General features: G+C 36.7%; 1 protein-coding gene across 5 annotated transcripts in view; it reads right to left on the bottom strand.

Annotated features, from left to right (window-relative positions):
• Positions 1–16467, bottom strand: part of KCNH7 (potassium voltage-gated channel subfamily H member 7) — a 244058-nt gene that overhangs the window by 73576 nt on the left and 154015 nt on the right. For 2 of the 5 annotated variants that reach the window (XM_030488008.1, XM_030488011.1), the window contains 3 exons: positions 13833–13853; positions 13271–13294; positions 9889–10103 (listed from right to left, as the gene is read on the bottom strand). In XM_030488008.1, the coding sequence (XP_030343868.1) occupies positions 9889–10103; positions 13271–13294; positions 13833–13853 (260 nt within the window). The remainder of the gene's footprint in view (positions 1–9888; positions 10104–13270; positions 13295–13832; positions 13854–16467) is intronic. The other 3 variants (XM_030488010.1, XM_030488009.1, XM_030488012.1) reach the window with 3 other exon arrangements.

The following is a 16467-nucleotide window of genomic DNA, read 5'->3' as shown; positions in this document are numbered from 1 at the left end:
CTAATAAGCATATGCCAACCTGGTTCACTCAAAGGAGACATTTAGTCTTAGCATTCTGCTCAGGTTTCTCTCTTCACTCCGGTTGTAGGAATGTTTAGTGTATTACCCAAACTTCTACCAAATTTGGTCAGTAACATTCCAACCAAAAAGCCATTTGGCAAGAGGACATGGAACAGATTGCATACATGTGTAAACACAATGTGATGATACAAATCACAATGCACTAGCAAAACCAACCTATAAAAGCATGATCCAGAATCCTAGTGCTACCCATTCAATTCATACCAGTTAGGCAGATAAAAAGGGTGTAGTTGTAACCATAGACTGAGCAGACAAACTTGCCTTTCCCCAGCCGCTAGCCGGTTCTTACATAAGACATTTTTTATTTTTTTTTTCCCAATGTAAAAACATATTTTGGTTTTGGAGAATAGTGGTAAGACAAGGTCGGACCTTCATGATGACTCTTCACTAGCTACTGTGGTACTCTAACAAAAATATTGTGGCAGCACAGCATCAGTGAACCAAAAATAACTTCCTGAGAAGCTCTATCTCACCTGTGTTACGCTAAGTGCAGTTCATGTTCAGGAGAGAACAGGACCTTATATTTATGGATTTAACCAGGGAGATACGGGAATCTTTTCAGTACTGTGGTTGATCACATGTATGATTGCAGGCATCAAAAGCTCAATCCAGTGGAAAAAATGCCTAGGACAGAAGCCTGACTGTAAGCTTTAATGTTCTTTGTTTTCTAGATTGACTAATTTATCACACTGTGTAAGCTACAGAATGGGTCATTCGCTATCGAGTTTCCTTAGCTTACTTGATATTGTAGGTGTAAAGACAAAAAGTAGACAGCATAATATATTTGGAAATTACTATCCTATACTGAACTTATTTTTCAAGCTTTGTTTGAAAGCCTAGGAGGCTACAGTCTGCATGCTGTCCTAACAAAATTAACCAAAATAAATTAGCTGGCCTCTAACAAGTTCTATGGGATGACCATGAGCCACAGGCACTGATTTCTTGCTCACTTCCAAACATCATTAGAGGCTAAGATGCAGCAAAGGGATCTCCTTTGGTTATAGTTTTCCATTGTTAACCCACCTACAAACCCTGTGAAACTATACTTCTTTGAACAGAACAGATTGGTACAGATGTGAGACCATTCCACACAGCAGTCCTTTTGTTTCAAAAGAGAGTAGGTTTCTTCATAATTAATAGAATTCATCTTAAAAGTGGAACATTTTCAAAGAAGATGGATACTTAGATTAAAAAAAAAAAAAAAGCAAAGCTGTGAAATGAACTTTTCTTCCCATTTAATGAATGTTTCTCATTTACTAGTAGTATTCTGAACACACTGTCTGGAGCTGAACATACCTTCTCATGCCAGCTTTTCAGATGAAAAGTAGTTATTGCAATTTTCATATTTAAAAAGATGCTGTCTTAATGTAAAATTAGCGATTCTTTGAATAATAAACTTATGCTTGAAAATACACCTGAAGTACCTTAAAGACAATTCCACCATGTGCGCAATGACGTATTTGTTCAACTGTCGAAGAGAAACAGACTTATCCAAGATATATCTAATAGAAGGCCACCCTGACATCAGGAAGAAATTGTTTGAGTTCTCCATATGTTATGAACATCAACTAAATATTCATGCAATTCAAGTACTTTATTTCAGATAGATTTGAATTTTATTGTATATTTCTATATTCTGAACTAGCCACTTTCAGTAAATATTTTCTAGAGATTTTTGTTGTGCAATGCTCATTAATTTTATGCTAAGTATCAGAACTATACCACACATAAAGCTCAATAAATGCTTTGCAACTACATGTTACCACACTGATTAGCATACTATTTAATGAAAACAATATTTGGGATTCAATGACCCTTTGATTTTTGATTCATACAGCTGGTTCCAAGTTTTTCCCTTATTGTGATTTTACTGATAGCTCACAATAATTTAAAGAATTTTCCTCTTTTTTCTTTTTTGTTTTTTTTTTATTTCTGAAAAGAATTATCTCTGAATTATTCTGGGTACACACTTTTCTATTGATCTGTTACCAGCTACACTATTAATTACATTATTAATTTTAAGGGCATTCAGAAATCATCAAAAAACATCCCAGGCTGACTGGGCTTTAATGGTCTTTGCTTTTTCTTACTGTTTCTAATCCTATGAAAAAATCCCAAATTGTAATAAACCCTAACCAAAAAATATTTTCCTCAGCTGCCAATACATCAAACCCAACCAATCTACATGCTTCTTCCCTGTCCCCATCCCAAGCCAAACAAATAATAGTCGTGCTGCTGTTTCTCCTTTATACACTTCAGACCACCTGGTTTCTAATCAGTAGTAGAAGATAACTGCTTTATAATTATCACCAGTTATATCATCACCTTACTAGCTGCAAATTGCAGGAACTTTCTCCTTTCATATTTAGTTTATTCATCATTTCTCTCATTAGTGATGTGTGGGAACCTAACTATTTCCTTGAAAAAGTTAATCTTTCAAATTACCCATCAGTTTTTCACTTTGCCTATTAGCTAGTGGTACATTTAAAGGAAAATGTGTAACTTGCAAGGAATGAACATTAAATTGTTAGCAGAACATACCTGCCTGTTTTTTCTGATGAAAATGACTCTTAACAGGGGTGAATATGTAATTTCAGGTATATGATAAATATTGCCTGTCCAGGTTATGGCATTTCACGGCTAGATCCCGCACTGATACTACAGTGGGTACATGTGAGGTGTCTGGCACTAGAATGGAATTCAGAATGCAGACTGAGGGTAATGACACTCAGACAGGAAAGGAAGAGTCCAGAGTCTGAGTGCCTGGTGCCCAAGGTTATTTCTGTGGATTTTTTAGCAGATGGTGATTTATGTAAGATAAGTAACAGGCAAAATACTCTGGGACTACAACCCAGGACTGCCTCTTTTGAAGTGAGTACCCTAAATGTTAGCTATACCGTCAATGTTCCTTGTAAAACACCAGCTCTTTCTAGCCCATGAGATCCCCAGCTTTCTGCCCTCTTCCCTCCGTCTTTCTGCACACCAGCTGCTATTGCTGTCTATCACTGGGTGATTTTCTCTAGGAAAATGTATGCTTATACAGATCTAAACATAGAAACTGTTTCCTGAGTTAACATGGTAACCACCTGACTCTGATATAAATTTTGAAGTTATGCTGCTTTGAGTAGGAGGTTGGGCTAGATGGCCTCTAGAGGTCTCTTCCACACTACATTTTTGTATCATTCTAAGGTTACGTGAAAGAGAGATTGTGCCTCATTTCATGGCTGTTATAAGGCAACTCTAACCACATGTGTGAAAGGTATTATTTCAGGCTGTGAATGCCAAATGGATCAGAGGATTCTGCCAGTTCTCTGAATCTCAGTGGGGCTTGACAGTGGCTAAACAGGGGCTTGACTTCTCACAGTTCATGGTGGGACAGTTCTGGTGGGTGTCAAAACTGTGGTTTCAACACAGTAACCTACCAAGTGTAGAAACTTCCAAAGTCAATCTGCCATGAAGTGGGAGTTCTAGACTTTAGAGCTCTAGTCTAGAGAAATCAGGTTTGCCTAAGTGCTGCCTACACCTTGGTTTTTATCAGTATTACTTGTTTTGTAGGGCATTAGTTCTTACACCCTCAACATATTCATCAAATTCATTATATTCTGTGCAAACTACAATGAACTACAATGCAGTCTGAAGGCTTGTGTCTGACTATTCCTCGTCCCCTCCTTCTCCCTGCCTTATTAGCACAAAAGAAGAATGTTGCTTTGGAAAATGGTCTAGTATTAAATAAAAATAAAAATAAAAATAAAAATGAATAAAATAATAAAAAAAAATCATATATTCCATTCCATGTTAGCATCACAGAACAGATCACTGAGTATTTGGTTCAAGGCAGTAACAAAAAAGAGATTACACAAAACACCGATTACTCATAAGTATAATTCATAGAAGTTACTGGATACTTTTTCCCAAGTCAGCACAGTCAGGCAATCTCTTTTTCAGAAGGGTAGATCTTGGGGGAAGGACATGGACTAATTAAGGATGCATCCAGGTTACGTGCTTCAAAGCAGCTGGGCTTTCTGACTGCTCCATTTCTACCATCTGTTGTGAAATCTTCTCAAGACGCTGCAGCAGTTCACATGCCTTAGTCTATTCAGCAGTCACAAAGAGAAAAGGTTCTACTGGAAGGAAGGAATATTTTGTCTTTCACAGTTTCTGTGAATCTGTAACTATATTGGCCATTTTATTACTTGATGCAATTGCAAGTAATTCCAATGAAAATGCTATGTTTTCTTCTGAACTGGCCAAAACACTCGGCTTTATTTTCTGCTTCCTTGTACTTTGCATAGCTACTTGCTCTGGTGAATAGAGCCTGCTGTCCAGTTTTGGTGACATCTTTGCACAGGTATAAATAACTACCCCGAGACTGGGGTACGTTTATTAGTTTTGCCATCATCATGATATTCTCTACTTCTTTTCACATACAGTGTGTCATACCTCCTAAATGATAATGAAATTACACACATGTACTATTTCTATAACTACATCTATAGTAATTACAAAGCCTAATTCTATAATGACAATAAAAGATTAAATTTTATTGCAGGAGGGTGCTAAGTATGATTGTAAGCAAACAGAATAATTCCTGTATAAGCTACGTCAACTGATTGTTGAGAACAGGAATAGCAAAAAACAGAAAAAAAGAAAAATTCTCACTTCAGCAGAAACCAGTAATATAAACTTTCCATATAGTATCTAGGGAATGTTGGCTCTGCCTACCCCTCAATTTCATTATTATATATATGCCTTGCTGTGTAGTTGGAAGACATATCAAAATTGTTTTCCCTTACTTCAGATTTTTCTGCTTCATGTCAGCTTGTGTTCCAAAATGAACAGCCTTGAAATGTTGTTTGTGTGAGTTACTGCATGATGTTGTAAACAGCATAGTGTGTCAGCTGAATCAGACTGCTGAAAAAATGTAGATCAATAATTTGATTTATTTTTAGGTCTTATATTGCCCCTCTCTGTCCTAGATGCTGCTAGTCTTCTTTTAGCCTGAAAACCTGAAGGTCAGTTTGAAGTCATGATCACATAATAGTTTTTTTAATATCAACAGCTGAGACTGGCCTGGGGAGATATCGTTACTTATTTCTTAATCTTTTGGGGAGCAGAATAGAGTCTGGCCAGATTACAAAAACATGCAGTGAAACTACAAGGTCTGTCACTTCATACGTGACTGCAACCTTCACTGAGAGCACAGAAGAGCTGTGGGTGTTCAGCGTGCCTGCAAATCAGATTACAATCTCCAATCATCAATCTAGTCCATTAAGGTATATGTTTATCATTTGATCAGCCATTTAACCAGTTTTGGTATAGATTTCCTACAGGTGGTGGATGATGAAACCACTTTTAAAAGTATTATTTACCAGAAGATTAAAGATCATAGAGTTTTACCTTCCTGTAAGTCAGTTCTTGAGACAAATCGTAAACAACAGGTACACATTGAGTCTATCAACCACATGCTGTATCTCAACAGAGTGATGAATTTCAAAAGGATCAAGAATCTCTGAACCTTAATGATGAGGGCCCACAAAACAGTTTTTCTTAAACTACGCGATAAAGAGACTAGTAATTTATAAGTTTATTAACTAGTCCAGCTATAGTTTGTTGCCAGAGTTAATCTATGGGCATTCAGGAATCCTCTCTTTTCTTTGAATATAAGCACAGGTACTGCTTATATGTGTACAACATATGTAATCTTCATGATGCTCTGAGTCTGTTCACAACAGAGTTCACAGTTTTGGAGCCATAAATAAGTGGGAACTGCATGTGTAAGAACATTTAAAATAAATCAGTATTTAAACAGAATATAAAAAACTGCTTACTGTTGCACATCTACATGCTGTAATTGGAAAGTGAGAAGTTGTCTTTATGAATTCATCAAAAATGTTATGGTTCAGATGTCAATTTTTTGTCCCACTGCTTTGTTTAATAAAAGTCTCCTTTTTGTGCTTCTGGGAAGACTTGTCTCTTTCTAACAATCAGTGTCAGGACCCCAACTGAACCTGTCAGTGCAAAAGAGTGCAGAAATTGTACTGTACTCCCCCCCCCCGAACAGACTGTATAATAAAAAAAAAATAAGTAAAATAATAATAATAAAAAAATTTAAAAAAGGTAAGTTGAGACTTTTCTGGGAGAGAGTCTAGCTTAGCACCTCTGGAAATTATAATGTGAAATATTAAAAGAAAAACTTGTAGTAAAGCAGAATGGAAACTTAAATTTGACTTTAGTGACATATATCTACATTGAGATATGACAATGTCAATTTTTCAATAGGGGCTATCTGGCAGACATTACTGGGCTACTCTTCTGAGTAAAAGTCAATGTTATACAAAAATGGGCATCCAGAAGATGTTATGCTACTCTGCGTTACACAAGGGGTTTTGATCAGCAAAGGCCCAGGTGAAAGGCCAAATGATTGAGGTATCTACTTATTCAAGACCATCCCATATGCAGAACTTCACTGCAGGCTATATCTTCAGGCAATTTACTTCTTTCCATAATGTCCTGAACATTCCTGTTAAGTAGTAAGGCAATACTGGGAGGCTCTTTGCATTAGAATTTATAACTTAGCTCTTTTTGAAGAGATTAAATTTTTGTATTACTTAAAAGGTAAGATGCTGAGGATTCTATTTATTTATTATTAAATTGTGTAGTGAAATCTTGTTTTCTCCACCTGCATTTCAAAGTTCATATTTGTCACTCAAACTGTCAACCACTGGCCCACAACATCTTCTGTTCCTTCCAAAATTATTTTCTAAACTTTATTCTTCAGTTTGCTCCTAATTTATTTCATTACAATCTTACTGCTAAAGCATCTCACTTCTCTCTAACTGCTTTCTGAATGTGTATCATTGCTGTAAACATCATGGCCATGTCTTTTTTATTTTATTCATAATTCTTCCTCTGCCTTCTGAAGGTAGCTATGTGCCACCCCCTCCTTTTTCACTGTCTTCACTTCCTGAATTACTTCTCCAGATAGTGCATATGATAGAAGTCATATAGCTGTCACCCCTGGAAAGAAAAACATCTTGTTTCCTGTGGTGCTGATACTTAGTTTGATATTATTGATGCATGAGAGAGAATCCAGAGTGCAGTGATCTAGCTGTGAGGATCACTGATACCTTAGTGTGGTGCATACCAGAGTCCATGTCCCTATATTTTCAGTTGCACAGTCAGAGGAGCCACATTAGTGGAAATATCAGGTTATAGCAGCAGGACCAAATTTCTCAGCAAAGCTGAGAAAATAAAAAAGAAAGAAATACCAAAAAATGAGTACAAAGAGAGAGATGGATGGATATTTGAATGCTGCAATATGTGACTGGAAGTGGCCTTCTATGTCACCAAATCCTGCAATCCCAGAAAATTACATCATGTTATCTATTCCTTTACTATATTTCTCAGGCTCTAACAACATTTGGAATTCCTGCCCTAATTTCTTTTATTAGAAGACTATTTCAGAATGTCACTACTCCGATTAAGTGTGACCTTTAAACTTACCATGGCCATTCTATACGCATATTGCCCTCTGCACATTTTTGATGCTATTTCAAAGATTTATGTGGACTGTGCCAGCATGAATGTATCCTAATTATCTTATCTGACATTTCTGCCATATTCTGTTTTTAACACTGTGCTTGAACCTTCCAAAACCACTTTTGCATTATTCTGCAGATACAAAATGGGTCTATTGGCCTATGAAAAGTTTTACAAAGAGATTTACAGGCAGACATGCAGTGGAGCCTTCGAAGTTTATTAGAGCCTGACTCTGTAAAACATATTGAAATCACTGGGGATTAGAAGCATAAACAGGACTAAAATAAACCACTTTCATCTTCTAAATGCCTATTTCTAATCTATTCCATGAATAACTAACTAAATAGATCTTTGATTATTGAATTCACTAGACCTAAATTTATTTATATCTTCTAGGAGTTTCTCCCTAATCATAGAGTTTAGGCTGCAGCAGCAACCAGAACCATTGATAACTGAATATAATAAAAGAAAAAAGTAACAGCTGTGAGAAACGCTTTATAATTATGATGAACGGCATATTATCAAAATTTACTACACAAATTGTACTCTGCACATTGGTTGAGATAGTTCTAGAAAAGGACATAAACCAATGTCAAATTAAATTGGAAGTCTTTTGTGAAATGTAAAGGTTTTATAGGACATTTCAAATACAATTTTGAATTTAGCTAGTATTAATGTTTCTGGAATGTTTAGCTGATCCAAGCCATTTCTATTGGACCTTTCGATAATACCTAAGTTGTTTGGAGAACAAGTATACTTGTTAGTTATTCTTTCATTCATTCATTTACTTAATTTTACCCATAACAATGTCATTAGTACATAGAAACTTGGCACTCTGGCACTAATTATCCAGTCAGAGTTTTGAAAAGAAAAAAAACAACAAACCAATAAACCAATCTTGACTTATGCTTACTTATATAAATTAGTCTTTTTAATCAAGCTTTACTTCTTGCCATAGTATCTGTGAAAAGATATCTATATATGACTATAATAAATAATTAAAAACGTATCAAAATGGATCCAGAAGCAATTAAAACTTTCACAATTGACCAGGGAAGAAAGTACAATGGTTACAGATTCAAGTTATGTATCAAAGGCAAAATATATAAAAGATAAAAATCCAATTACTTTTTAGGCAGTAACTGATCTCAAAACAGAACTGATAGAACCTTTATCTCTATTTCTTTAGGAGGGTGTACAATATATTCCTTTTTATACCCATCAAAGGAGTAAGAGCATGGACAACATCTGGCATAATACCAGCGTAGAGAAGCTGCAGTCTGATCTGAAGGCAGGTCAGCAGTAAGTCAGAAGCTGCTCTTGACAAGATCTTCCTTGTAGAATCTCTATCTTCCTTCTAATACAAAGCACCTCTAACTTCTTTCCACCTGACAGTGGATGGGCATTCAAGGGCCGACACTCTGCTTACTAGGGCTATAATTGGAACTAGATGATCTTAAGGTCCTTTCCAACCCTAAGTATTCTATGATTCTATGATTCTATGATACTGTCATGTCTTAATATTTTTTTTTCAGTATGCTGTACATCAGTAGCCTGTCCTAGCCAATCTCCATATGACATTACAACACAAATATAATAATGATACTGAATTGAGCTGAACACTTCTGTTTCCTTCAGAGGGCACTGTATTTGTCTCAGAGTGAAGAAATACACTATCTTGAATTGTTTTCAGTTTTGTTTCAATTGTATGCCTCATTCCCAAGTATGACAGAATGTATCATACATTCGGTCCATTCATGTATCTGCTTTCCATTTTAACAGCCTTTTTGATATACACATATAGAAGAGATGCACAGGAAAGAGCATTATGAAAAGCCAAAGAACTGGGACAGAAATTACAAGACGTAATTGTGATCCTTATAACAGTGGCACAATCACCTACCATGTGTTATCATGTTGTGCTTTGCACTAATCAGCAATTTGTAAAGCTGAGAAAAAGAAAAAAGAATGAAACTAACATTTACGAATGACAGGAATCACTGACATTAGTGGACTTATTTGGGGCACTTGGTGCAGCTTTCTTAATTGAAAAACAGAAAAAAAATGGTGTCTGTTGGCAGTATCATGTAATGTTGTAAGCTCTCTCACGTGCAACCGAATTGGAGGTAAAATAAGTAATGGCTTAAGCCCTTCAAATTGTCTTGGAAATATGCAAATCATTCATGAAAAAGTATCAATCTATCAGAATACACTGATAATTGGCTCCATGAAACTGAAAAGGGACTAAAATAATGGGTATTACCTCACCTGGGTAACCTTCTCTGTTACATTGTGCGTTCGGTCTTTCACCTTAGGTGCAATAATTGCTTTCTCCGAAGAAGGAGGAGATGAAGATTTTTTTTCACTTTTGATATCTGAAAAGTTCAGTGTGAGTTGAGGAATTTTGTTGATTGTACTGTATTTGTTGAGATTTGAATCCGACGTGGATCCCAACAGACTTGACTTGATATGATTAAAAGGCCCTGAAAAATAAGAACATACATTTAGTATTTGACAAATACAGAGAAATAAGTTATCATTAATGTTTAAGTGGGATATGTCAAAAGGACAAGGGATACTTGTTAATAAATAATTTTACAAATTATCTAAATTTTGAAAACAACTCTGTTGCTAATGAGAATCAAATCTAGTATTGGATGTAAATATAAAATTTCCTTTACATAGAGCCCTCAGTATTTTTTAAAAAGTAAGTGGGTTGCAAAGTACATAATGAATCTAGCCTTTTTTGGTTTTATGTTACTGGGTATACTGATATGCTCCATTATAATGCTGGCTGAACATAAAGACTATATTCTCATTTGTTTATAAAAGTGGAAACAAGAGATGCAATTATATAAGTGTGTCTGGACTGAGCAAAGGCTCTGTTATCACTCTGTACTGTTGCTCATGCTTACATGATAGTTAAAAAACACCTTTAGGTAAACTGGAAAATTGAGTAGACCTCTGCTTTACCCTTGTTGACTCATCAAGTAACTCCATGCTTAACCAATGAAAATATTAACCTCACATTGTCCTAAAAGCCTTTAATTTTGGCATATCACAACTCACAAAATCATCACAAATTCCTCAGTTGTCATTACCAACAAAATATTGAAAACAATAGGGATACCCATATGTAGAATATTATTGGAGCATTTAACATATACTTAAAAATCTTATACTAATTTAGTGTATCATGATAGATTAAAAATGCGGAGTTTGTATACTTCATGAGGTACATATCCATTATAACTATTCTTTTCAATATTGGACAGAGTTCTTTGTGCAACAAGAAAGTAATATAACCTATTAGAATACTTGTTTTGTACTTTCATCATCATACTTGAGAATAATACTGGGGAAAAAAAGAACTATAAAGATGTTTGGGTGGCAAGAGCTAGACCCCGTTATGGATTTAAGAAAAAATCCAGGTCTTGGAGTCAGTTACAATGTGTCTAAGTCTGGGATCCAACAGTACTTCTCAGTTCCACATGAGAACCTTACTGCATCCTAATACTATTACAGGCAACGATCCAATGCTTTTTCTTTGACTGTTTTGAGGGGGCATTTTTGGTCTGCCTGGAGGGAAACAAGAATGGGTGCTATGATTAAAGAACAGCCAATGGGACAGGATTAGGCCTATGGGGTAAACTGCAGAGTCAACAGCAGAACAGCTGCATTGTATTTGTAATGTGTGAACAAGTGAAATTCAAAGCAACCAGCTGCCTGGAGATAGCTGTAGGGAAATGTTTTAGGCAGTGCTGAATTTTACTTTTTTTTTTTTTTTTTTTTTTAATTTGCTTTCTTAGCTTAGAAGGATTTATACGCATGCTTTCTACCTCCTAAATTCATGCTAATTATATGTTAACCTGGGCCAGAGATAGAAATCTGCTGCTACTCCATTTTGAATAGAGCCACTGTACAGAAAGGAATTTAAGATGATAAGGGAGGGTGTGATAACAATTTGGGTACTCTCCTGGGAGAGAGAAATCTGGTGGTTCTACTCTCAAGACTTTCTGCATTTTGTCCAAAGATTATCTGATGTGAGATACACAAAATTGTGGGTAAGCGCTCTAACCACTAAACTACAAAATAAGAGCTTCTTTTTCTCCTTAGACCAATGAACCGAATATATTATTTGTGGAACAGTTTCACTGGAAAAAGGAAGAAAGCACTATCTTTCTCCCACAAGCAATGCTAAAAAAAAGCCTGGTACTGAGGACACTGCCAAGGAACTGGAATACTGTGCTTGAACACCTTTTGGCTCAGGTAGAACCTGAGTCTATCTTTTACATCATCTACATGAGTGTTAAAAAGCGGTTTTCAAAATAGGTCAGGGCTCACAATCTCCTCACAAATTAGTGAAGTGGTTAATCTTGCTGGTGTGTGTTATGTATGTATGGTCAGACTGCAGTTTTTCAACTCTACTTCCCTACATAGTTATAGCAATTAATAGTTTTTGAATATTGAGTAGGTTTAGACATGAGCTGGGTATCAGTTTGGGGCCATTTGTTAGGTGAACAAAATTCATACTTAAGGAACTCAAAGGTAAGAGGAAACTAAGGGAGCTTAGGCAAATCCATAATTAGATAGTAGAAGATTATTCTTTTTTTTAATAGTTTTTTTTAACTTCATAGATATTCGGATTGTATTGAAGCTTTCTTTTCTGGGATTTAAATCTTTTATTGCTACTATTCCAAAGGGAATTACTCTCTCCTCTGCTACCTGAGACTCATGCCCTAGCCTGTGACATTAGACTTAAGTTAATTGCACATGGGAATAAAATGTTGGGGTTTTTTCACCTCCTTTTGATTTAGAAAGTGCTGATAGGTATGTATGTACCTCACTGATAACAGTAATTAATTGAAAGACATTACTAGCTTAAGTACAGCCCAGGCTGGCAGATATTGAGCTGATACTTGACAGCTAGTGGACCTTTGCTATAGTCTCTCTCATAGCAGGAAGCAGAAAAAGAGGGCCATAACAAATCACAATTACAGTTGACACTAATTAGCACCTTGATTGACAGTTTCAGCAGAGTGGCCAAGAATTGAATGAGCAGGGAGAATGACATGCTTCTGCCTACCCTACAAAGGAGATTCTTTAAGGTTGAGTTCTCTGTTTTTATAGTAGGATTCTATTGTCCCTGCTTACACAATGCAGTGAGAATTGATTTCACTCTCCTGAGCTGTCAATCCATCATCTTTCACCAGCAGTAAATACATTTATAAAAGTTGTTTTAGATTACAGAGACTGCATTATTTTTTCCTGCAACATTTTGCCAACATACACATGAAGCAAATGCAATGATTTTGTAGTCCACGAATTGCTTTACAGAATCTAGTTCATGCACTGCATGCAGTTCAGAGAGAAGACTTTACTAGGTACACACACTTTTTGCATCATGCATGAAGTCACAAACCAGTTTTCAGACATAGCTACAAACATTGCAATTAAACTGAATACTTTTGTTCTGAATTGTTTTCTAGACATGGAGGAAGTCACTTAAGAATATGTTCAGATTGCTTCTAAAAGATGTAGCTCAGTGCTGGTGAATAAAAACAACTGCACTAAATATTATTTATACATGAAATTGGCAATGAAGTTCATGCATGCACATTTTAATACTACATGAAGCTTGAAACCATACCCCCTGCCATCCAGGAACGTGAAACTAGTTTTAAGGAGAGAAAGGAGGAATAAGTGAAGATACTTCCACAAGGCTCCTGATTACCAACTACTTCATTTTTGAGATAGTTAACTGAAAACTAAGCACCTTATAACAACAGATCGTTAGTGGCCCCCGCCCGACTTTAACAGGTAGAACTCCTGGTAGCTTCAATAGAGTTAAATTGAGTTAATAGAGTTAACTTCAATAGAGTTAAATTGAGTTAAATAACTGAGTTAAAAAACTATGATATGTTCTATATCTCCCTCCCTTCCCTTTTTTTTGAATTAACTGATAATTAAGTCAAATGGCCATTTGAGAGCTATGCCTTCACTTTTTCCAGGGATTGGTAGTTAGTGCTTTCAGATGATAGTTAAGGGAATAATTACGTGTTTAACAACTGTAATTTAAATGATGCACTTGGCCCTAGAGAGTTCGGCATGAGAATGTTGCATTTGAACATTTCATACAGCAGGCAAAGTAACATGCCAAAAAGTGTGGCTGTTTGAAACACTGGAAGGTACAGTCTAGATGTATACTTTACCTTTGACATTGCGACCATTGTCTGGTTTTCAGCATAATAAAAGTGAAGAAAAAGAGAGAAAAAAGACAACTAAAATCTACATCAGAAAAAGCAGAAAATATTACTTCAAAATATGTATGTAGGCTTTTAGTTAAGACAAAATCACTTTGACAACTGAGAGAGAATCTGTAGAACTGTTCATAGTAGATCAGCAGGTAGTAGGACTGGTTGAGGCACCCCAGCTGAGGGTGGCAGCACAGGCTGGATGGCTGCATGGGTGTGGGGCTGCTCAGATGGCCCTGCACAGACCCACAGGCCCCATGCCTGCCCGCAAATCACAGAACAAAAGGTTTTTAACATAGCAGCAAGCTGAGCAGCACGTTTCTGAGAAACACTGAGGAGAAAGATCTATCTTAAACCTTTCTTCAGCTCTTAGGTGCCTTTCTGCAAGGTAGAAGTGGCAAAGCTCTCTGTCCTCACAGGCACACCCACCCCTGAATCCTCTCATGAGGTCAACCCTCTTTGGGGAGAATATTATTATTGTTGTTGTTGTACTTATTATTTAATATTTTTGTAAAGCTACAAATATATTTAATATTTTGTAAAGCTACACAGATGGATAGGTAAGGGCCACTGCTATTCATGGGTGTACCACATGACACACAGGCCTCCCTACCTGGCTGCTGCAGCTCGGGGTGGATATAATGCTGGGTGAGGTGGTGAAGGAGCCAGGGCCAGGCATGGGACATGGCCCTGCCCCTGTGTATGGCCAGCCACTGTGACCAGGTTGCTGGCTTTCAAAGGCGCACTGGGCTCAAACTGATATTCACCTGCAGTTGTGCCCCGCTGGTGGGCCACCGCTGAGGGCTGAGGTGGCTGTGCCCCTGTCCACCCCAGCGGCAGCCCTGTCCCTGCAGAGGTCCCGCTTCAGCCCCGCTCTGGAGAAAGGCTACGGCCTTTGCCTGTGAAGTGAACTGGAGGTGATGTTGAGCTGTGTCTGTGGTGTCATGTCACACCTGCTGCCTCTCCGGTTTTCCTCAGCTTCCCGAGGACAGGGAAGCATGGGACATTGAGCTGGGCCCTCTGGACCACAGGTGTGGGAGAGTGTTTAGTTCCTCTCAGCCTGATGCCTTTCTGTGCCAGGCACCTGCAGCAGTAACGCAGATTTTGTAGGCTGAGTTAGGCTCAAAAGCTTGCTTTTTTTTTTCTTTTTCTTTTTTTTTCTTTTTCTTTCTTTTTTTGTAGGTCTGCAGGAATGTTACTGCGGTCACTTTCTGAAGAGAATAAGATTTCTGAAGAGTACCTGTGAACCTGTACGTGCCTGCAAAACCTGGATTGCTGGCATTTCAGGTGAGAAGGGCTTGCTTGGAGTTTGGGTGGTAGGTGGGAGACATAGTTCCTGCCCTGCTTCTTTTGCTGTCCAACAGGCAAATTTAGTATGGAATTCAATTGAGTACACTCCAATGAATTTAAAAAAATTGTCATTTTTACTGAAATATCTTTCAGCATGTAATTGCCACAGCTATGATAATTTTACAGTGATAGGCAATTAGACTACACAATTTAACACATGAAATAATTTATATTCTCAATTGTGTTATCTTGCAAGAAAAAATATGACCGTGGGTGAATTATTGTAGTTAATATTGAGCTAAATAATGCTGTTCCCTTCTGTCAGAATTCTGTTATTCTGGTTTAACTAATATTACTTGAACTGGAAGAGGTGGAAAGAAAATTAAATCTGAGTCCTGAATTGCATTTTCAAGAGTAGTAGTTTTCAGTGGACTCAGGAAAAATTGGAATTATTAGGATCAGTAAACAAAATAAAAATGGAATGGAAAATATATTAAACTTTATGCTTCCTTGTGTAGTAATTTAGCCCACTGGGACTGTAGTTTATTTTTACTTCTTGTACTTTACTTTTACTTAGGTCTTTACATTCTCCAGCACAGTATCTACAACTTCTGCTCAGAATCTTTGAGTCCAGAGAAGATGACTTAGGCTGAATCTTGGTTGCCTAACTTGCATGTATAATTTTTAGCAACAATAGGGGTTTATGGATCACTGTTGAGTAAGGCAAGCAGGACTTGCTAGCTAAATTTAAACATCTTTTCAGCATAATGTGCCAAATTCTAATATGCTTGGAAGCAGATGGCATCAAGGATGGTTACTAATTCTAATGCAATTCTGAGAGCCATACTCTGTCCTGCTGTATTCTTTTAGAATGTGTATGTATGACTGAAACTTAGGGCCAAATTCTCTACTATATTGTGGCTTATGCAGAGTGAAATCAGAGTGGCAGTGTTTTATCTATTTACACTGTAAATTATCACATCACATGAGAGACCATAGGGATTCAAATGAATTATTTACTCCTCATAGTAAAAATTATTTTCCTTAGTATTTAGCATTTGAAAAAATATTATGCAGTGAAATAAAGCTAGAAATGTTTGCTTCTCGATGCTGCTAGTCTTACATTATGCACTGATTTTTGTATGAGCTTTGTACCACCATAACCAAAGAAACAAATTTTTACACTTTTTCATCACGTCACGATATGAAGATTGAACAATTGAGAAGTGCTGTAATAAAAAGTAAGTTCTGAAAACAGAAATTGACAAAACAGATATCTTTAAATGTGTTTTATTTGAAATGT

Source organism: Strigops habroptila, chromosome 5 (assembly GCF_004027225.2).
Source record: "Strigops habroptila isolate Jane chromosome 5, bStrHab1.2.pri, whole genome shotgun sequence".
Classification (NCBI taxonomy): domain Eukaryota; kingdom Metazoa; phylum Chordata; class Aves; order Psittaciformes; family Psittacidae; genus Strigops; species Strigops habroptila.
Note: the sequence above shows the minus strand (reverse complement) of the source record. Positions and strands in the feature narration are given on the sequence as shown.